The 23,718-nt window shown below is 35.9% G+C and overlaps 1 protein-coding gene across 2 annotated transcripts in view; it reads right to left on the bottom strand.

Annotated features, from left to right (window-relative positions):
- Nucleotides 1-4,237: 4,237 nt before the first annotated feature.
- The window catches only part of TpnC25D (Troponin C at 25D), a 44,537-nt gene continuing 25,056 nt past the window's right edge, over nucleotides 4,238-23,718 (bottom strand). For both annotated transcript variants that reach the window (XM_081759233.1, XM_081759232.1), the window contains 4 exons: nucleotides 13,928-14,071; nucleotides 11,396-11,515; nucleotides 7,537-7,668; nucleotides 4,238-4,942 (listed from right to left, as the gene is read on the bottom strand). In XM_081759233.1, coding sequence (XP_081615359.1) covers nucleotides 4,914-4,942; nucleotides 7,537-7,668; nucleotides 11,396-11,515; nucleotides 13,928-14,071 — 425 coding nt within the window. In that variant the 3' untranslated portion in view covers nucleotides 4,238-4,913. The remainder of the gene's footprint in view (nucleotides 4,943-7,536; nucleotides 7,669-11,395; nucleotides 11,516-13,927; nucleotides 14,072-23,718) is intronic.

The following is a 23,718-nucleotide window of genomic DNA, read 5'->3' as shown; positions in this document are numbered from 1 at the left end:
TTGTCAAAGAAGTAATGAGCCTTTCAAGGTCTAAATTGATAATAACATTTCGTAATGCTATATGCACCATTTTGGTCGATTACTGTCTGTCAATTTTCAGTATGTCGCTATAGAATTGCTTTGGATTTAGTCCAAAAAAAAGTGACACATTGTTTTCACAGGCCTCTTTTTAAACTAAATTTTTAATATAATTCAAGGATTTCAGTAGAAATCGAAACAAATAATAGTCTGACGGTGTTGTCCAAGCTATACGGTGTATGGATTAACACCTCCAAGCAAAATTGTTTCAATTTCTGATGGATCGATAAACATGAATGCGGTCTGGCGTTGTCAGTGTGGTATACAACACCTTTTCTGTTCACTAGCTCCGGCCGTTTCTTTTGAATTCCGTTAATTGTCAACAGAAAGTTCCAAGTATATCGTTCTGTCCGGCGGCAGAAGCTTGTGATGAACGATGTCTTTCTAACCCTATAAAACGCAGAGCTTATTCGTCGTTGGCGTCATTGTGGACTTTACCGCAGTCTCCTGGCTTCGACCACCATACTTTTTTTTAACACATTATTGTCTTATGTTATCTACTTTTTATCAGTCGTGTTCAATGGCTTCTAATGTGTCTAGAGTTCGTTACATTTAAGTAGAGATTTGCAGGTAGAAATTCGATCGAGTATTTTTTTTTCAGTCATATCATGTGGCACTTAAACATCAAACTTGTTTTTGTAGCCAGCCTTCTCTAAATGGTTTAACACTATTTAGTGGTGGATATCTTAAGTCACTGGTGATGTCATAACTGCTTACATGCCGGTCTTGTTTTTCGCTAGAATGTTATCTACTTTGCTGTGATTAGTCGCCCACATAACGAGGAGTATCTCGGTTATCGAAATTTCCATTTTAAAAAAGCGACTCGACTGATTTATCTCTTAGTTTATGATTTTGATAACGTATCTTGCCAACAAATAGTACAAATTTATTCATGAACCAGCGCAGCATTTCCACTTTTATCAAAATAAAATTGTAAGCACAGTTGTATGGAAAGTTAACTCTTTAATACCTTACGTATGTTTATAAAACGTCTAACATCTTTTGTACATCTAGTAACTACAACTGTCAGCAGTCAAATGATATTAGTTCTGACCAGCTGCGACTCGTGTACGCTGAGACTTGGGAACAAACTCCATCTCGTGAGCAAAAGGCTCAATACATTTTAGACTACCTGATATAATGTCTCTACGTTCACTGTCTATCTCTGCCTTCCATTTCCAGTAAGCTCTTACTGCTTTTCAGAGCTCTCGTGTGCATTGGCCTTTTAGAGATCACTTAATGAAAATTTCAATAGAGTGTCTAATAACCCCTTATGCTTATTTTTTGTAAAAAGAAAAAGAAAAGAAAAGAAATAAAACTTGATAGGGTGTCGAACGTATTAAAATTATAACTCTGAAGTTCAGTTGAATATTCTGAAGTATAAAACAAATGAGAACATAGAGGATTCCCCAGTCATGCGAACTTTAGCGGACTACGTTCTAAATTTATCCATATGTCCATATTTATCCATATCCATATGTCCATATTTATTCATAAAATAACAATGGTGTATTCTATGACCATTGTTTGACTTATAATTGGCTTCATAATATAAAAATATATAAGTTCGGAAAAATATATAACGTGCTATAGTTGGTATTGAAAAGTGTGATTCATCTGTACATTTTAGCAATATATCACTCTAGTTTGCGGACTTCATCATGAGTAAATGACAAAGGCGAAAAAGTAGGTTTATTGCTATAATATACATTGACCTGCCAACACCTATGTAATGCCATGTCAATTCCCCTCTCACTTTACAAGCTACAGCGCAACATCGAAATAATGACTTTCCTAGTTTCTGAATGTCATCTGAAGGTATTGCAAGCTAGACGTCCTTCACAATGGCCCACAGCTGGTCCATGTTCACTGGTGGGGACTTTCTGTCCCGTACAGTCCTTTCCATGACATCTAACATATGTTTCATTGCATTCATATGGACTGCGGGAGCCACTGCATCAATTGGAAGTCGGTAGAACCACTCTGTGACTGTCCGTGACGTGTTGCGGGAGAGTTATCTTGCTGGAAAATGTCCGTCTCGTTGGTATGAAGCATGGTCATGAATGAGTGTGAGCGTATATGGTTCCTCAGGATGTCCTCATACCAGTTGACATTTAGGGTTCCTCTTTCGCGGACTAATGGTCCCAATGATGCTCAACTGAAGACCCCCGGGTCATAGTAGACCCATCATTAATTTGCACAATACTACCCTAACATGCGGAAATTATGGTTTCATGGTATTGTCGCCAGGTATGTATTTTCCCATTGACGTAATGTAATCGGAGTATGAAAGAGTATCTCATTTTTTTAAATGTATGAGTTCACAATGCCTCGGTATGGGAATCATACTTAACACGACATATGTATTATGGTAGGTCCATCTTTTATGTCAATGTGCTGTGTTTGGGTTTCAGAAAAGGTCATTTAAAAAAGGACATAGTATGCAACAGATAATACAAAAATCTTTTCATTAGTTCAAACTATGGAGCATACAGTAATTAAAATAATTGTTAGTAAGGTAAAATTTTAATAGTATATTCATGGATAATGGTAACATTACACTTCGATAGAAAGTGGTTTATTATATGCAGTCAGTCATCACAAAAAGGAGCTTGTTCATAAGTTGACGTAGTGGTTTAACTAATAAGTTTCTTGCTTAACATTATGATAAATCAGGGTTACAGACAGTAATTATTGTTTCATAAACTTTTCTCATAACTTTTTCTTTTATCTAACGGAAGGAACTTAATTTAATTGGACGAAATATTATTACGTACCGTAAGACTGCACATCAGGGGTTACTTTGCACAAAATATGAAAAGAGTTTCACAGTCCTCTGTCGGCAAAATCATGAGCAGTAAAGAGGAAGTTTCAACTGCCACCGTAAGATAGAACATCTAACTGTATTTTAACTATAATGTTGACAGTTAACATCAGTTCTAATTACCGGGAGGGTTCGTTGTTGTAGAGGTATGGAAAGAAGTCACTGTAAAGCCGCCAAAATGTGAAAGATATCACGTACAAGAATTTCCACCACAGTTAAGCCGGTTAGATAGAATACTACTGTGTATAATGGGACTTCGATGCAATAGTTGAAATTGAAATGTGAAACATTTTAAAATCATAAAAAAGTAAAACTGGGAGAAGGCGGTTTCAGTCAATACTCGGGGTTACTTTGCACTGGTTCAAAATACCGCTTAGATAGGAAATTATTACTACTGGAACCTCCTACATTTTAAATTTAGGTAAATTTCCTATTTAGGTAGACGCCGGAATGAATTTCTTGTTGGAAAATAAATTATGAACAATGGCGGATCCAGAAAAGTGGTGGGTGAAAGGGACTTCACTCACAGAGGCTTCGTTTCTTTTAGAAATCACTTTACTTTTTGGGGGAAGGCTTGCACTTATACGCATAGGAATGACGAACATAATATTACAAAAAAAAAAAAAAAAAAAAAAAAAAAGATCATGCAATTTGAAAGGAAATAAAATGAAAATGTCTTTATTGAAGCGGGCGAGATTCAACCATGGCTGCTCTACCACTTGGGTGGGCTTCAGCCTGAAAGTTCCAATCCCTGTAAATCTTCCACTGATTACGGTTTGGATGATATTCTTGTACATAAGAAATAACCAAGGCAAATCATTCACGGGGATTTTTTTGTTCCTGGGTTGGCATTTTTGTGGGCCGGTACCAGAAAAAACAATTTTCTTTACAAATGTCGATAATTCAAACTAAGTACTGATACCGGTACCATCATTCTAATATCAATATTTGTAGACTGAGTGCAGTTTTATGTAGAAAGTAAAATGTATAAATACTGAAGGGAAAACATTGCACAGAAACGTTATGTTCGTATGTTCAACATACTTTTTTGTACGTTGTGCAAAGTAATCCCAGTAAGTTTATATTTCAATAATCATGGTCATACTGAATGTTTGCTAATGAACTTGCACTTATGTTTTCCTTATATATCTAGCTATTATATGTTCAAGATACAGTGTTCTAAATCATTACGTTTATAAGTTACATGCGATTTTCTTTAAAATAGCTTAAATCATGTGCAAAGTCTTACGGCATTTATGTTCATTTATTGGTAGTGACACACACAAACACATTATAAGAAAGGAAATAGACTTTTAAAATTACACAAAATACATGTACACATATAATTGAAAATATTTTTATTTAATCATGTAATGAACTCTACATTGTAATGTCCATTTCATGAAACCAAATTACATGTTTGTATGATTTGTTGATGAAATGCAAATGAACTGACAAACCAATAACAATCACAGTACACACTTTGATGTAGTTTTTTTTTTATATCAGTTTATACCTATGCTTTGCATTTGAGTCTAACCCTTGATTCAAATGGAATGTCAACCTACATATCGAAAATTACAAAGCAACTAAATGCAAGAAACGATTCCTAAGCTGCAGTTAATAGCGTTCACATTCAAAAACTACAATTTCTATTACTTTTTTTTTTTTTGGAAGAAAAAATCACATAAAATTTAGATCTAAATATTGATGTATCAATGCCATATGTTAACTTGGTTAGAAGGTCTATAACTATTTCTTCATGAATAGTTTCATATATTTATGGAGATAATATTTAAAGCACAGTAAAGAACGTATGGCTTAAAATAGATGTTCTGTCATTTTCTTTTTGTAATTTTATTAGTGTAAAACTGTGTAAAGAAGTGAAGTCAGTTTGAAGACCAGCCGCTAAAGGTGGATAAAAGCATCGCATCATTGTTGAAATTGTAGTTGAACTTCACACGCAGCAATAGTCCACAACTGCATGGTATTTTTGGAGGTCTTAAACGCTTTATTCTCCTGTCATCATTTCCATGAACTCTGAAATAAGAAACAAAAATAGAAGTGAGTTCCGATTTATTTTATTTGTGGCAGGTGCAGTACCAGTACCGGTGCTTAGCTAATCTAAGTTTTAACAATATTCCTACAAATTCTCATTGGTAATGGATGCTCTGTACAGATTTGGCTTCTTGGTACAAGAAGAAATCAGAGTGCTATGCACGAAAGTAACATGCCCTGCCCACAAAATAATAACCCAGAAACTTTTCAGTTTAACGTCCCATGATTATGCCCTTTAGGCTAAAAAGAAGACGGATAATTAAGACAAGGGAATGATAATTTAAGAATTGGTGGAATGAGAATGTGGGAGAAAATGCGAGAACCCGAGAAAACCCACGGACTGGCCATCACAAACTTACTTGGCCAGGGATCGAATCACTAACCCCATGTATCAGAGTTAAGCGCCCTACAACTGAACCACCGTGTTCCCACTCCAGGGTAACAGAACGGAGGACCATCTTCTGAAAAAAAAACACAGTTGTGTCATCTGGCAAAAAGATGAGATATGTAGAACTACGTCAGATATGTCAGACTCAGTTAAGCTAAATTTTGGGAAGAAAATAGTTCATAAATTTCTGTTTTGCTAATAGCAGGGCTGGCCTTAAGCCGATTGGACCGATTGCTCCAATCGGGCCCCGCGCCTAAGGGGGCCCTGCGCTAATCTCGTCTACTCTACTGTTCAATGCCGTTTTAAGGATAGTTTTAGACGGAAACATTTATCGTGGCAAAAATAGTATCATCGATATCCTACCGTGTAAAGTATCAAATGCTATAGCATTTCTCGTGCCATAGCATATCCTATGACATTTCTTGTCGATAGAACCTGCTCTATTTCGTAGCATTTTCCCCAGCATTTGTGGTCCGATTGCAACGCCGTGGTGTGTTAAAAGGAAGCGAAAAATTTTGTGCCAAATACCCATGCTCTTTGTTTTGTGTGGGAAATTCAATTGTAGTAAAGAAAAATGAGTGCTGATTGAAAAATATGAGGAGCATCCTTGTTTGTACAAACTTAAAAGTCCTTTGTATCATAATAAGCATATGCGACAAAGGGCTTTAGAAGAAATAGCGACTGAAATCTGTGTTTAGTTTCGGAGTCATAATTGCGCTCTTTTCCAGTGATTTGTTTGCTACGTCACGAGAATATGCTTATCAAAATGATACCATGTAAAATCACCATATACTTTTGATGCCATAGAATATTATAGGAGATTTTTGGCACCACATCTGCTACGATAAATGCTTCCGTCTAAAACTAGCCTAACAGCATATTAGCCCCAGAGCAAAAAAGATTGTTGTGGTCCCTATGACTAAAGTTTGCTCGTAATACAGTAATACATGCCATTCTGCTCCTGGAACCCCAATGATTGCGAGGCCCCCCAGCGTCCTTAAAGACGGCCCAAATTTTCAAACTTCAAACACATTGTTATGGCTTACTTTGATCAATCAGGGTTTTGGACACTGCGGCCGTCTTTAAGGAGGGAAGCACTTTAAATTTTGCTTATGCTCGTTTCTTGAAATTCCACACTTTTCTGCGAAGTTTGGTCAAGAAACTAAATTTCGACATCGATGCTGGTACAGAACCTTCTTGAAAAATTGCGAGGCACAAGGGTGAAATGTATATTTTAAAATTCAGCTGTTTGCATTTCCATTTGAGTTATTTCTCTGAAAAATTAGCTGCTATAAGCAATAAACAGGGTTTAGAGGGGAATGGGACCCGTCCATGATGAGAGATTACTGTTAGTTCCTCCTGAAAGAGGATTCCACAACATAGAAATGGGAAAATGTTTCGAAACTGTCTTTGCCGTTAATCATTTTTCTTAATCAAGCTTATAAGTAAAGATGCAACATATTCCGGGGATAAATTTATCATATATGTTTAGGATCTCGCTAACCACTAGATCACTAGATCAGCAGCGAGAGCGCAATATATATATATATATATATATATATATATATATATATATATATATATATATATATATATATTGGTTCTACAGACCTTGGTGCAAGTTATTTGTAAACCTGGGGCCCCGCAAAATGTTTCCAAATCGGGCCCCGCACTACCTAAGGCCGGCCCTGGCTAATAGCATACAATCTTATGCATTTTGATCTGTTATATTGGTCACTGTTAATTCATTAGAGTTATTCAGGATATCATATAACTAAATAGTGGTAAATCACTTTACGTGAGATGTTAAAAAAAAACTTTCGTCGTTGGACACTTTTTTTTTTTTTTTTTTTTTTTTTGAAAGTCTACTATTGAGAAGAAAGTCTCAATTTGTTCTGCCTTGTATGCATTTGATTTTTAACGGACGTTTTTACTTTATGTATAATGTTGAACGGGAGATATGAACGTAACTAGAATATTTTGTAAGGATAAACATATATCTTATTTTTGAGAATTGAACCTTACCTTTGGTTCAACGGGGTAACTGTGTTCTATGGAGGCCTCCTAGTTACGCCTATGAGAGTGGGATATAAATATGGACTCGAATGGACAGTACATAAAGTTATAAATTAAACAAGTATATGTTAGTCATTCATGATCAAAAAAGAAAAAAAGATATTCAATATACCATCAAAGTCTACGGTTCCAGAGCCGTCAGTGTCAATTTCAGCAATGATTCCGTCGAGATCTTCTGACGTCAATTTGTCATCTAGAGCAGCCAAAATCTCTCGCAGAGTGGCAGTTGTAATGTACCCGTTTCCTGGAAAATAAAGCAAGAAAAACATTTAGATTTTACTTTCAGATTATACTATAAACCTTCTATCAGACTCTACCCAATTCGTCAAATTACAACAACTTTTAATGTCTAGCACGGAAGCTGCTTGTTAGATAACGTAGTAATATACATAAAATTTCCCTTCTGATCGGCGCCATAACTTGTAACTTTTCCTAGGGAGGCGAGCATTAATGTTTGGGTCCCCCTAGAAAAATAAGAAGTTGCTCCCTTGAAAATATGAAATTTCCCTCTCGCACTAGAATTTAAAATGCCAATAGACATCTTTATTACTTGGTATGTTACTTAAGTAGGTCCTAGATTACATTTATGCTTCATCATAGGAAAATGTATTTTATTCAGATGTTAGGGTAAAAGTAGGACTTTTTTCAGTTCTTTTGGAAGAGGTATGGTGGTGCCTTTCCTGCTTCACAAGTTAAATTGAGGGGACAATATTTGCTAACTTAAAACCTTAAGAAATATATATATATTATTTCTGAAGGCACTAATAGTAGACGTTTTACTGAAACGGGTCCAGAACGCATTATCGTTATATTTATGTTGTTTTTTTTTTTTTATGTTGTTAAAGCTATTCCAGTGTAACCTAGCCTTTCACAAGTTACGTCACTACCCCTGGTGCGGTTTTATGTTCGTTAATTTTACATCCTTTCGGCACTTTTTTCAGTCTTTACTCATTTCGTCCATCATTGGACTTTATTTGTTTTTTTGTTTTTTTAACTCGATAATAAGAACACTATGTACGTATCAAACAGATACCAAATTTCTCCACTGTAAATACAGGACGCGCGTTGTCCCAAAAAAATCAAATTTTTATACATACGTATGCAACACATAACATATCAAAATAAATTAAACTTACTGTATAACTACTATATGATAATCTACTAACATGTATCATATATTATAAAAGCATTAGAGATTGATATTGCGCATGCACTTACAGCTTTTCTGATATTCAATATTAGAAGTGTTTTATATCTAAACCATATACGTTATAAACAATTTGAATGTTAGAAAACTCTGAAGAGTGCAGGGTAGGCATGCTTTGCTTTTTCTCAAGTATTAATTTCAGAATTGAAGTTGCAGATGGAGATTGATTAGAATAAAAGGATAATCCTTTCATGAAACTAGCATAGTGATTATATTCACTTGGTCATAGTTTAAATAATTCTACTGCTGATACTTTTTAGCACATGCAGAATAAATGTGCGTCTTGTGCAACGTTCATACAGAACAGGAAAATAGATTGTAAAATGCAATACAATCTTGTATATGCAGGATGTCTGGCAAAATCTTATATGTATGAGGTCAATCGGACAAACCCGATCTGGATCAACATTTGGCATGGCTGTAGACATTAATGAATTTAGTACGCATACATGGAGAGAAAAATAGAGCACATTTACAAGGAAAAATCTGTGGATTCTGGCTACAGGTGGCTTTCCAAGCGCTGCTTCTGTCATGGAAGAAGAACTAAAATATGTATTGTGCAGATTTTTGTACTATTTTGTACATAGTGTCCATACACAATCAGATAATGTTTATAAACTATGTAATCAAGATTTTCTGTAGTGTCCATACACAACCAGATAATGCTTATCAAAGTACATAACCATGATTTTGTATAGTGCCCTTATACAACCAGATAATGTTTACACAACTAGATAATGTTCGTCAAAGTATATAACCATGATTTTTTATACTGTCCGTACACAACCAGATAATGTTTATCAAAGTATATAACCATGATTTTCTGTAGTGTCCATACACAACCCTATATTGTTAATCAAAGTATTTAACTATTATTTTCTGTAGTATCTGTACTTTCCTAACAGAGGGCATAACCCTCTTAAAAGTGGCTAGCCCCTCTGGCTAGCATGAAGAAAGAAAAAACTCCGTACACATCCAGATAATATTTATTCAAGTAAATAACCATAATTTTCTGATACTGTACGTGCCGATAGAGTACGCATATGATTTCCGTCTACTTGTGGCTGTACCCTTTGGTCCTAGTTAAGCAGCAAGCCTGTACGTAACCTGTTACAAAAAATCTTGTGCGTGGTACAAAAACCTGCTACATTTCATTTCTCCGGATTTTTTAGACTAAAAACTAAGCTTTTTGTCTCAGTGTTAGAAATAGGCTAAAATCCAGTTTTTATTTTCTCTCAGTGCTGGAAGTAGGCTAAAAAAAGTTTTTCTTTCCTCTCAGTGTTGGAAATACGCTAAAAACAGTTTTTCTTTTCTCTCATTGTTAGAAATAGGCTAAAAACTGCTTTTTGAAAATTTTCTCTCAGTGTTGGAAATAGGCTACAAACTAGTTTTTCTTTTCTATCAGTGATAGAAATATCATGGTGTGTAAGCCTTTTGTTCTCAAGTTATGGACCGTTAAAGTTGGGGCATAGACTTTAGCAAATTATCACAGAAACAAAATCTCAAACTGCTTTTCAGAAGAAAATATATGAAACAAGCCTGTTGTTAAACGATAATTTGAGGCTGGTAACTGATGATAAAATTAATTAATTATATTCTGAACACATTTCGGTAAAAACATGCTTTAAAAATAAGTGTAGGACTTTTTTTTGAAAGTGGAAACTTATACTAGTTTATGGTAATGTGTTAATGTATATACCAATCTAGATTTCAGAGTTACTCAATTTAATTCAGGAAGAGAAATGCAATAGTCATACCTAATCCTGATTTACCACCACTGCGAAAAATAAATTAGTATTTGAACATGATTTACACATTTTTTTTTTAGAAATGACATTTTATCATCGTTCATTGCGTTCAAATTAAGTCTTGGAATAAAGAAAGAAATGACAGAGTAGAGTTCAATATTGTAAGGAGAGTTCTACAAGAATGTTGTTTCTCACCGATGTAACTTAATATCCATCTAGAAGAGATGGTGAAGAACAGCCTACATATTGAAGACGGTATTTCGGTGGAAGGTGAAATGATTAGGTGTATACAGTTTGCAGATGATATCACGGTGTGACGGAGTCTGCAACGAAAATTAATAAGATGTTCGAAAGTTTAAAGAAGGACTGTAAAGAATAGGGATGGAAATAAAACGTTAGAAAGATAAAAACTATGGTAATTGGAACAAAATGTTCGATGACAAATACAAAAGTGGAATGAGAGAAAATAAAACAGTTGACTGGTTTTCGATGGTGTAATGGAGAATATTGAAAACATGAACTTAATACGTCTAAATTGAAGGTTTTTCTTTTCCAGAATATCAAAATTCTAATATAAAATATGTCCAGCATCGAACCAAGTTACTTTCCAGCGTTTCCATTTTTCCCTTCAAAGCATAACAATTACTTTAATAATAGTATATTAACATAAACAGAAAAAATGATAAAATATACTATGTGTACTGAATTTTACTGCTCTTAAATACTGGCAACTCTATAAAGTAATTCAGAAAACAACTCATAACTCATCTGTCATCATCTTTTTCACCCAGTAAACGACCCTAGAAAACAAATTCAATAATTCATTCAATACGTAGTACCCCTAACAGCGTTAAATATTAGAAAATGGACAAACTTTCTGTAGTTAAAATTCCACGACCTATTGTTTTTTTTTTTTTTTTTAAATAACCAAACTGTAAAATATTTTTCCTCATCAAAAACTTCTTATTGCATTAATAACACTTTTATTATTTCTCCCTCTACAAATTGTAACTCACCTTCCCTATCGTAGAGCCTAAAGGCTTCCTTCAATTCTTCCTGCATAGCTTCGGCATCCTCTTCCTCCAGGAAGTGGGTGGCGATGGCACAGAAACCGTCGAAATTCACCTTCCCACTACCTGTGAGAAAATACAATTATTTGCTTGAATCACAGTATTGTCTATGTGAAAATAGGCATAGGTATGTATAACGTAAAGGCCTATACGGCACAGTACTGTAACCAAATTTTTGCAGAAATCTGAACTAAAAAATTTCACTATACACATTAACTTTCCAGACTAAGTAAACAATGCGCTCAGTAAAAGTTTATAACTTGAATTTTACGTAAATCGAATTTGTAAATTACTTAAGTGTAACTTAGTAAAAAACAGTTATACTTATTATTATTATTATCTGTTTCTCATTTACGTAATTTATTTTATAAACTAAGCAACATGTAAAAGTATTTACTCAGACAAAAACCTTTAAAAGTGTGAAACACATAAAAGATATGAAGTTTCTTGAACAGAAAAATAAGTATTACGTATGATCGTTGAGTACTGCAGTAAATGTCAAATCCGCAAATTATGGTTCTACGAGCTAGTAATTCTAGATTTTCTAGATTCATTACTTAACGAGTGAGTCACTGATTATGTAAGTTATTGTAAAATTACTCTTGTAAATGAGTTTGGAGATATATTTGATTACATAAAGGTCTATTGCAGGAGGGAAGCATAAACTTGAATACCTACTTTATTTTGCACAGGAAAATGGTGTAAGCACAGACACTGGAATCTGAGCACTTATACCCGTATACAGGACTGGATTTAGGGAGGTGGAGCGGTGCACGTGCACCCCCCTTCTTTGTAAATATACATTATCTAAAATGAGAAGCTAGAAGTGAAAATAGCAACACTTTCCGAAACTTTCTGCCATTACTTTTCAGTTTGGGGCTTAAAAGAAAGCAGAGCTTTGCAAAAGCAATAGTTTAAGTCGATTTTCTAAAGGTTGAAGGGAAAGGATTCACCAAGCCAAATAATATAACATTTACTAAGTATAAAAAAGAGCCAGGAGAGAAAGACATGTTTTCCTGCATAACACTTGCGACCCTCTTTAAAATACTCCCCTCCGTTCTATGCATCAGCGTTGTCAGGGACAAAGAATATTGTCACATGTAACTTTGAAGAGTTTCAGTGTGATTGGTCATTTTGGGAATTATTGGTGCACCCACCCTCAGACAATCCTTGATCCGGCCCTGCCCATATAGACCCCAAATGTTGTTGTTGAGGGTACTAATCCCCTTTCCACTCACCGCATATTTAAGTGTAGTTTTCTTGTTCATATTTCTACACAATAGTTTTCCTGACTAAGATTTTAAAAAGACTTACTACTCAGTTGTATTTTCATATAGATATCATTATTTGTTTTTTCTTAATTGTCTATTATGGTCTATTTAAATAGTATTAGAGTAAACAAATAACTATTCTTTTCTTTTCGGAATTTTTATTGATAGGAAGGAAGAGAGGTGAGTTGAGTTGATTTTAGTTTAGCGTCCCTTTCAGCAGCGAGGCTATATGAGACGTGGACCTACTGATTAACGTGGAATCCGAACCACATGAGCTCCCGCCGGGAATCGAACCCGGGTCTCCCGCGCCAAAGGCGCGTACGCTAACCGCTTAGCCACGAGGGAGCTCAAGGAAGGAAGAGAATTAGATCTTGTCCTTTTTCTTACCTGGTCATACTTCAGTTGTTTACTGGTGATCGGTGAGGATTGTAGTCGCTTTATTAATGCATAAGTCAGGCTTTCTCAGCTTTACTCACGTCACAACCCTTTTTTTTATCACAAGCTCTTGCTAGCGACTCCAGTAAGTAATTTTCGGTTTGTAATAAGCTTTTGATTATTGCAGATTATCGTTTGCAGTTGTATATTTACACGTATGTAACCCTTATATAGGAATAGAAACAACAGTTTGACAATAAATATGGAAATAGATATATGTCTATTAGACATAGGCACGCACCCAGACTTTTTTTCTTTTTTGGTTGGGAGTGGCCCAAGCTTTGTAGGGGTGATCAATACTACAAGCCACTACGTCTATGTAGTATTGAACGGGTATTATTCTGCACACGAAAAGATGATAAGTAATTGTAAATCACTTCCATCTATATTTTCAGAAAAAAGTTATAGAACTAGATTGTTTGTATACGAGATAGAGTACAGATGAAGTGTAAGATCGAATTTTCATGCTTTCAATCATTTCCCTGTTAAACAAGTATACTTTTATTGAGAAAGTGTACAAATGTATGTTGAATTAGGAAGTTTTACGGGAGTTCGCACCTAGTGGACCACCTCGTGAGTACGCCCCTGATTAAACAAAACTTTTAAGTTTTCTTGCGATTATTATTCTCAAATTTGTAATTCTGCTGAGCAACTAAAACTAACCTCAATTAGAAACAAAAGAACACACTTAATTTAATACAATTACTTGCGTTAATGTTGTATATGTAGGGGGGGAAATGTTTATCTTTGTCTAATTTACAATTTCTCTTACCGTCGGGGTCGTTTTCCTCGATGAGAGCGTTGAGATCTCCATCGTCGTACGCCTGTCCAATTGTGTTGAGAATTGTGCTGATCTTAACTGTTTCAATGAACCCTGTCTTGCCGGTGTCAAACATTTGGAAAGCCTTTCGCAGCACTGAAAGATAAAAAATACATAACCATTAGAATGATACATTACCATAGTAGTAGTGTTATGATATCAGGTAGTCTTAAAAATAGAGTTAGTCTTTTGCACACGAGATGATGTTACTGTTCCAAATCTCAGGGTACATGATTCTCAGGGAGTTAGGTCTTACCAAGGATGTTATAAATAGAGGATCTGCCCATATGCATCTTCATCCTATTAATACGATGAAGCCAAAAAAAACAACTGAGCATCGGCACGTCTGATTGGCTATTCTCGTTTCTGCCATCGTCTGATTGGCTACTTTCGTTTCCGCCATGATTGTTGGCTCAAAACATTGCGATACTATTGGGCGGAGTGGGCAGAGTAGGGGTGGCGAAACTGTGACGTATGGCTTCAAGATTTTGTTGTAAGGGCAGATTCTCTATTTTATAAGATCCTTGGGTCTTACATCATTTAACAGCTGACAGTTGAAGCTAGTAGATGTATTGCGCCTTGAAAATAAGTGCTTTTCGTAAAACTGCGCTACATTTTATAGTTTCATTTCAATAAAGTCACAAATACAAAGAAGGTTCGCGAAGAAATGAGTGCTCTTTAAGGGAAAGGTGTCTTATCAAAAGCAACAGCAAAACATGGATTAGTCGAGTCGCTCTCGTTCTGGAAATGTCGTTGTCGAAGATATTTCTCGTAGTGGTTAACCAATCATAGAAAGAGTGGATGATATTCTGGTAAAAGTCGAGCAAAACCAGCACGTAAGCAGCTATGACATCACCAATGACCTAAACCTTGATCGCCAAACAGCGTTAATCCATTTGGAGAAAGCTGGCTATAGAAAGTTCAGCGTTTGAGTGCCACATGATATGACTGAAAAAAAATACTCGATCGAATTTCTACCTGCAAATCTTTACTGAAATGTAGCGAACTCTAGCTATATCAGAAAACATGGATAACATCCGACAACAATGAGCGAAAGCGAGCGAAGAGAAACTCCACAAACTCTGAGGAGAAATATATTTTGCATGACAACTTATCTTTTATTTACTTTTGTGGAGACATAGTGGCTCAGTGGTAGAACACTTTCCTTTGGTACATAGGGTCCCAGGTTCGATCCCCTCATAAGTAATTTTGTGGTGGACAACGGACAACATCATGCCCGTGGGTTTTCTCAGGCACTCCCGTTTCCTCTTATATTATCATTCCACCAATTCTTCCATCTTCATCCACTTCCCTTAGTCATCCGTCTCCCTTAGCCTAGAGGATATAATCGTGGGACGTTAAACTGAAAGATTTCCCTTCATTATATTTTTGTTTACTTTGACCGATAGAAAGTTTCGATTTTGACCGACACAAATTGTATTATTTTGTAGGTGATCGTTCGATTGAGACATTATGTCCAATTGAACCTCCCAGGAGAGTGTTGGTTTAAATCAGCTCTAAGGGCAGCCACACATTGACCAGAGGTAGGGCAGCCAAGGCGACACAGAGCAAAACAGGGTGAATGCGATGAGAGAAGTCTGATTGTATTGACCGCGTGTCTTGATTATAACATTTGAGAGGACATGCAGTATGAGTGAATATGCGTACTAGATTTCATTTTGCTGTTCACAGAACTGTACGTCGGCGTGGTCTACTTAAGAATAGAGACTCCATAGAGGACTTACCATTCTGTTGGAATATGACGTTGAAAGTATTTTTGATATCTAGCATTACGAAGAGTTCAAATATGTTATGATATGCCCATAGGAGTACTTTCCCATTTCTCTATTCACCATTACGCTACTCTAGCTTTAAACTTTAGTCTATCTTCATTCTATTTACTGTAGAATGGAAATATCATATTCCTGGGACACTAGTGGATCTAGAACGATCTATTGGGAGAGACGGATGACCTCTTGGGACGATCAATGTACGTTATACTATATGTTACATATAAAGTTTCAACAAATTATATGCTTAGGATGTCTTGTATTTTTCTTGGTCGTTGCTGCTGTCAAGATACTCAGAAGTTCCAAATTCAATTTCAATTTCAATTTATTAAAGACTGAGTTAAGGCTTGTGTCTTATTTTCCACTCAATCTAATACATAGTTACATTGTTAACAATATAAAATAAAAGTAAAATAGAAAAGCAAAAGGAAAATACCGGGTATGGCAAGGACACTGAAAACAGAACACATTTTAAAATATAAAAGAATAAGAAGAATAAATATTGTGTGTTAGAATACTCATTTACATACAGAAATAAGTATTAATTTAATTAGTTGTGCTGGTAAGCCTGAAACAAGTAGTAATTTTTTAGTTTACTTTTAAACATGACTATCGAAGATGACTTTCGAATATCTTCTAGAGGATAATTCCACAATTTCATGGTTTAGACAGTGAATGAATTTGACACAGTATATGTTTGTTGTCTCGGCAGAGAAAGTAACAACATTTTGTTACTCCAGCTGTTGCATTGATGAAATTCGTGTTGATATTGAAAACACATTAGGTAGTCTACATTTTACTTATCAATATCTTAAATAAAGTTGTAAGTATGTAATGTCTACGTCGTAGGCCTATCTTCAATTTCATCCATTTCAGTTTTCAAAAGTAGCTAGTAAATGATCCGAATATTTCAAGTTAAATATATAACAGACGCAGGCATTTTGAATTTTTTGCAGTCTATTCGATAGATGGTCGCTCAAATCTAAATAAACCGTATTTCAGTATTCCATTCTAGACAACACTAAGCTCTCCACTAGTTTCTTTTTTTATGGCGATCGGTAGAATTTTTTTCAGTCTACTTAGGGAGTGAAGAGAGACGAAAGCTTTTCTGCATATATAGTCAACGTGACTTTCAAAGTTCAAATATTTATCAAAAAAGAACCCTAATTTTTAAATTTATCAACAATGGGTATTATTATGTTATTCACAGATACGTTTGGGATATCATTAAAGTCCGTTTTTGACACAACTCTCTTGGATCTAATAAAAATAGCATAATAGTATATAATAAGTAAAGAGAGGACCAAGTACTGTACCTTATGGTACCCTTTGTTGTAAATATATCCATTGAGATAAATCTTCATCTCTCATTACTGCTTGTTTACGATTGAATAAATATGAATTCGGGGAATAAGAACTTAGTTTAGCTAACTATATATAGAAATCAAGTCTCTGGAAGGCTTTTGAAAAAATCTAAGAACACGATACCTTTCTTTCCAATGAGGTTTCCGGTAAAGAGCGGTGAACTGCCATTAATTAGGTTCACGCTAGTGGGTCTTCTAAGATTGTAATGCTGGTACGCACGACCGTCCATCCGCTACTCCACACGATAACTCTTGAACGAAGGCGAATTTTGATTTTTTTTTGTGATAAGCAGCTAGAGAGATTGTCTCTGTCAAGTTCTTTAATGGAGTTGACCCGTTTAGATCTCCACGGATAACGGTGACTTTAACAGTGACTGTCCATATCCCATTCATTCGTAAATGTATGTTTCTGCTAATATGCAAAACTCAAAACATTTAAGTGTGTCGGGTTGCATAAATGTCTAGGAGAAAATATTTAGATATTCTTAATCCTTATTATAAACGTAAGCCCATTCATTCATAAATATATGTTTCGCATGATTCTCTTTAGAGTCTTTCATCAAAGTGTAAGACATTGTCCATTGGTATCTGCATATCAACCTTGATACTTCTCTGTGAGATGATGCTAAAATATAAAATTTTACTTCTTTGAGGTTTGAGTCGTTTTATTTCTTAGTCCACAGATGTTCATGCACAGAATGAATCATACATTCGCTCCTATAAGGATTATCGTGACCTCAGTTAAGACTACAAAGGAACTAGGGCTAGAAGTATCCCAAGTTCAAATAATAGGTGGATAAATAGGTCTACCACACATTTCGGTTGTACACTGCTAAGCTTGTGACACTCACACTGAATCAACCTACAAAACGCGAGGAACGTTGGAAAATGTCAATTGCCCCTATAACCTCCCAGTGGACCAGCCATTGTCCTCAGATTCTCTAGTTATGACTTTGGCTAAGACATAAAAGCTCCCTTATTGCTAATACAGATTCATGAAAAAAATCTAGGAAGGTCCCAATGCAAAATACGTACAAGGTAATTGTGCTTCTTCCTCCTGTGAAAATGTGATTGCTGTTCAAAATACTCAATGGTGGATCCTAAGAAGTCACATTAGTAGAATGAAAAATTTTATCGCTATAGGCTAAAGGAAGTAAACTTACTATTGTTCTAATCCCTGTACACAAAGAGTTACGACATTAGGTAAGTTTCTTTACCTTAACTTAAAATTGTAATTTATAGAGATGCGACTTCCGTCAAGGAATACAACTGCAAGGACGTAATACCGGTACTCACCTGAGTTTTAGTTAAACTAATGTTGCCAATGTAATAGAAAATAACAATTTCTAGCAGTTTTTCACAATCTTCCTTCCAAATAGCTTATCATTTGGTACATACAGGAGTAAATACTTGGGCGTAAATATACCACTACCTTCTAAAAATACTTTCCACATCTAGGAAACATTGTTTCTTTTTCGGAAGATAATTGTCTTTTATAGTTTTAAGAAGTAGAAATTTTTGCTCCGCCATTTCATGCTGCTTAATTTGTTTCCGGAATGAAATAGTACATCCATATATTCTTCAACAGAGTTACAAATTTCAGAAAAGGAAACTTTTGGCCAGAAAAGAAAGGATTACTAACACGATAAACCATGCATGAAACAATTAAATTCTGGTTGGAAGAGCAGAATTGAGTCATTCAGAGCAGAAGGAAATCTAGTGTAATTACCAAAGTTGCGATAATATTTGTGCGGTATCTTAAAGTACATTGAAAAGTGAACACTTTTTTTATGGTTCTGTGCTGACTGAATCCAACGAATCTAACTGTTGTCCAATTTTGAAACTATTCTTGAAAATTCAACTTCTTGAGGGTCTTTAGAATTTTGTTCTAATTTCCATGAATCTCTTCTGTCGTGTCACGTGCATTATCATACTTTGAATTCTGCAAAGAGAGAGAAGTTCGCACGGCGATACCTGAAGAACAGAAGATTGGAACAAGAGAGGAATTTGGAATTTTCATACTTAATTTTCTTCCATGTCTTCTACTTTTTCTATACTTCTCATTCTTACATTCCTGAGTCTATTCTTAATTACGCCAACCATCCATCCAAGCTTTCTTGCTTATAATACCGTTATTCAAGTTATCCTATTTGGAGTTCTTGTTTCTTTGCCCACACCATTGCTGGTCCCACTTCATTCTATATAGATTATATTCCTAATTACCCTGCATTTCTATCCAAGCTCCATCATTTATATTGCCCTTATTCAAATGAGCATTCAGCAGTTCTTGCTTTTACGCTTTGCCGCACTTTCCTTCAGCTAAATTAGGAACTTCTTATCGCGAACAACTCGTACTATTTGCTTTCAATATTTTCATTCTGTTAGTATTCGAACACTGACTTCCAATATTCTCTCCTTACTCTACGATCTATCTCATTAAACACGTATGATGCAATCCTGATCGTAATGCACTTTATTTCATCGTATACGTTGAACCCAGGTGCATCAACTTCTCCCTAAAACAATATTATTTTCAATAAATCTTAGCTTACTTATATTGGTAATAATTTCTGTTAGAAATAAAACGTATTTAAAGCAACACACAATTTTGTTGTGAAAATAAATTGTGACAAGACTGTAATACAATATAATGTTGTGGAAATAGATTATGAGAAGTGTTTGATATGATATAAAGTAGAAGAAAAATGTGTATTGGTAATTTCTATTATATATATATTCCCCTCCCACAATTTTTGCGGGGCTGAATTTGGATTTAAATGTCATCAGAAGTGTCACTGTTCATCTCAGCGACTTCAAAAACTATAGGTTTGACATTAATATCGGTCAGTTTCAATCATTTGTAAATGTCTTTCTCCTCCTTTAAGTTACATCGTCAAGATGATATGACAAAAATCATCTCATGTTCGAACTTATAGGTTGAAAATTTGATCAAGATGGGTCCGGTGGTTCAAGAGTTATTAAGTTTTATTTGTTTTTATATATATATCTCCCCCTTCTACCTCCTCCCCTAAGTTTTATCGTCAAAGTGAATAGATAAATACCATCCCAGGCCCCAACCTCATCTATGTTGAAAATGTGATCGAGATCGGTTGGGTGGTTCAAGAGTTATTAAGTTTTATTTATTTTTACATATTTGTCCCCTCTCCTCCCCCTCCCCTAAGGACTGCTGTCAAAATGATATGATAAAAACCACCCCAGGTCCGAACTTCATCCATAATGAAAATTTGATTAAGATCGGTCCTGTGGTTAAAGCGTGATGAAGTCACAAAGACGGTCACTTTTATTTTTATTCTTTTTACATATATCTTCCCCCTCCCCCTTCCCTAGATTCCACCGTAAAAGTGAAATAACGAAAACATCCCAGGCCCAAACCTTATCTATGTTGAAAGTTTGATCAAGATAAGTCTGGTGGCTCAAGAGTTAAGTTTCATTTATTTTTTCTGAACCTCGTATATGTTAAAAATTTGGTTAACATCGTCGGGTGGTTTAAACGTGATGAAGTCACAAAGACAGTCACTTTTATTTGCGCTTTTTGGACATATATCTCCCTCCTCCCCCTCCCTTTTGTTGCATTGTAAAAGTGAAATGAAGAAAATATCCTAGGCCCGAACCTTATTTATGTTGAAAGTTTGATCGAGATCGGTCGGGTGGTTCAAGAGTTTATTAAGCTTTATTTATTTTCATATTTTCCCCCTCCTCCCCACCCCTGCTCTAATATCTACTGTCAATTTGAAATGATAGAAAACTTTCCAGGTTTGAACTTCATATATGTTGAAAATTTTATTGAGATCGATCTTGTAGTTCAAAGTAATTAATTCACGAACATAGTCACTTTTATTTTTATGTTTATTGATTTTTGTATCCACTTCCCTACGTTGCTCCGTCAAAGTAAAATGAGACAAATCATCCCAGTTCTGAACTTCATCTACATTGAAAATTTGATCAAGATCGGTCGGGTGGCTCAAGAGTTATTTTTATTTATTTTTTCTATGTCCCTCTCCTCCTCCTCCCCTAAGTTGTACTGTCAAAATAAATAGCTAAAAACACTCCCAGGAGAAGAACCGCATCTACGTTGAAAATTTGATCGAGATCGGTCGGGCGGTTCAAGAGATTAAGAGTCACCAACTTAGTCACTTTCAATTTCATAATATAGATTTGCTGTAATTTGATAATTAATATGAGGAATGGTGTTATGGGTTGACACGGTCGAGTAACGCGGAGTGGTTATTGATATTTGGTCCTGTATCGCTATGTATAATATGAATTTGGGCATTGATGTAATATATATTGAAGAATTCAGAATAAATATTCCTTTGATTCTACTAACATACATAGAGATACAGATAGAAGCTGTAAATGCAGGTAAATAGGTGTACTGTAGCCTTATCATCTGTTTCATGGAACTACAGGGTGTCCGAGAAGTCCTTCCCTGATTACAGAAATTGATAACTCAGGCTAGAAATAAGATAGAAATATGAAACTGGTGTTGAATTGTTTACAAACTATAAAAGTTTTTGTCTGTGTTAGGTTTGTTCTGTTTTACCAAGTCTCAATTTTGTTTGTTTTAGGTTTGTAGGACGTAAGTAAGAAGCCCAAGAAGCCATGCCAACCAACCAGGAGAAGGCACAGTGTGTTCTGTGGTACCATAAGACACGATCACCAACCACGGTGCAGAGACAGTTCCAGACAACATTTGGGAGGACTCCACATGATGTCAAGAGCATTAAAGCCTGATATGAGAAGTTCAAGAACACAGGGTCGGTTGCTGACCTTCCGACGTCTGGTCGACCAAGAACCTCAGCAGACACGGTGGAGGCTGTGCGGCAGTCTTTTCTGAGAAGTCCTAAGAAATCGGTGCGCAGGGCCTCACGTGAATTACAGATGCCAAAAAGCTCTATCCATGACATTTTACAAAAACGTTTATTGTTTCGTGCTTACAAAGTGCAACTCGTTCAGGCCTTGTTACCCGACGACGGTACACGTCGATATGACTTTGCGGTCGAAATGCTATCACGTATTGAGGACGATAATGGTTATCTCAGACGAATTGCCTTTTCCGACGAAGCGATATTTTTTGTCAGTGGAGTAGTGAATCGCCATAATGTACGCATTTGAGGTTCAGAACCCCCCAGGGAGGTCAGGGAGTTCACCAGAGGCAGTCCAAAGGTGAATGTTTGGTGCGCGTTATTGCACGATCGAATTATCGGGCTATTCTTCTTCGCTGAGGATACCATCACATCTGCAGTGTACCTGGATATGTTGCAGCCGTATGCTGTTCCTCAGCTGCTTCAGTATCGCCCCGATGTCGTTTTTCAGCAAGACGGTGCACCACCTCATTGGGGTTTGGACGTCCGTGCCTATCTCGATAGGACATTTCCTGGGCGATGGATTGGTCGTGATGGACCAACAGCTTGGCCTCCACGCTCTCCTGACATAACCCCATTAGACTTCTTTTTATGGGGTTATGTCAAGGACGAGGTCTACCGAACACGTGTACCAGATCTTGAAACCCTGCAGCAACGAATAACCACAGTCGTTGCATCGATCCCTCCAGTGATGTTGGCTAATGTGTGGATGGAAATTGAATATCGCCTAGATGTGCTACGTGCTACCAAGGGTGCTCATGTGGAAGTGTACTGATGTGACCAAAACTTTTATAGTTTGTAAACAATTCAACGCCAGCTTCATATTTCTATCTTATTTCTAGCCTGAGTTATCAATTTCTGTAATCAGGGAAGGACTTCTCGGACACCCTGTACGTTAACAGGTGTGTGATTAGAACATAATTTTCTTTTATAATGTAACTAAGAGTCTGGGATGACACATCTCTGTCTAAGAATATGGTCTAAGAAGTATAATTTTGGATAACTAATCTAACTTTACCTCTATAAATTTAACCTGGTGATAATTAATTTAGTTCTGATAAAAGACACAAAGAGAAAAATAAATGTCATAACTACATATACTCAGCTTTTTTACACATATGTGTTTATTTCCGGAAAGTATGGCGCACCGGTAGAAAGCAATAAATAACAGTAATGGAAGTAGTGGCGCACCGGTAGAAAGGTAGAAATAACGGTGATGGAAGTAGTGGCGCACCAGTAGAAAGCTAGAAATAACGGTGATGAAAGTAGTGGCGCACCGGTAGAAAGCTAGAAATAACGGTGATGTAAGAAGTGGGGCACCAGTAGAAAGCTAGAAACAACGGTGACGGAAGTAGTGGCGCACCAGTAGAAAGCTAGAAATAACGGTAATGAAAGTATTCGCGCACCAGTAGAAAACTAGAAATAACGGTGATGGAAGTCGACCTGCTTACAACACATCATCGATATAAAAGCCCTCATCTTCCATAGTCCATATTTTTAGTTTAACGTACTTGCTCGATTTTATTTTATTTGATTTTTGGTTTAACGTCACTTTCAGCAGTGAGGCTATATGAGAAATGGACGTACCTGAATCTCTCATGCCAAAGGCGCGTACGCTAACCGCTTAATCATGTGGGAGCTCACCATTATTCTCGAGACTAAACGAGACAGTGATGATAGAAATGAATGAAATTCAGTAACAG

This window comes from Thermobia domestica, chromosome 5 (assembly GCF_964235325.1).
Source record: "Thermobia domestica chromosome 5, izTheDome1.hap1.1, whole genome shotgun sequence".
Taxonomy (NCBI): domain Eukaryota; kingdom Metazoa; phylum Arthropoda; class Insecta; order Zygentoma; family Lepismatidae; genus Thermobia; species Thermobia domestica.
This window is presented reverse-complemented; position numbering and strand designations above follow the sequence as displayed.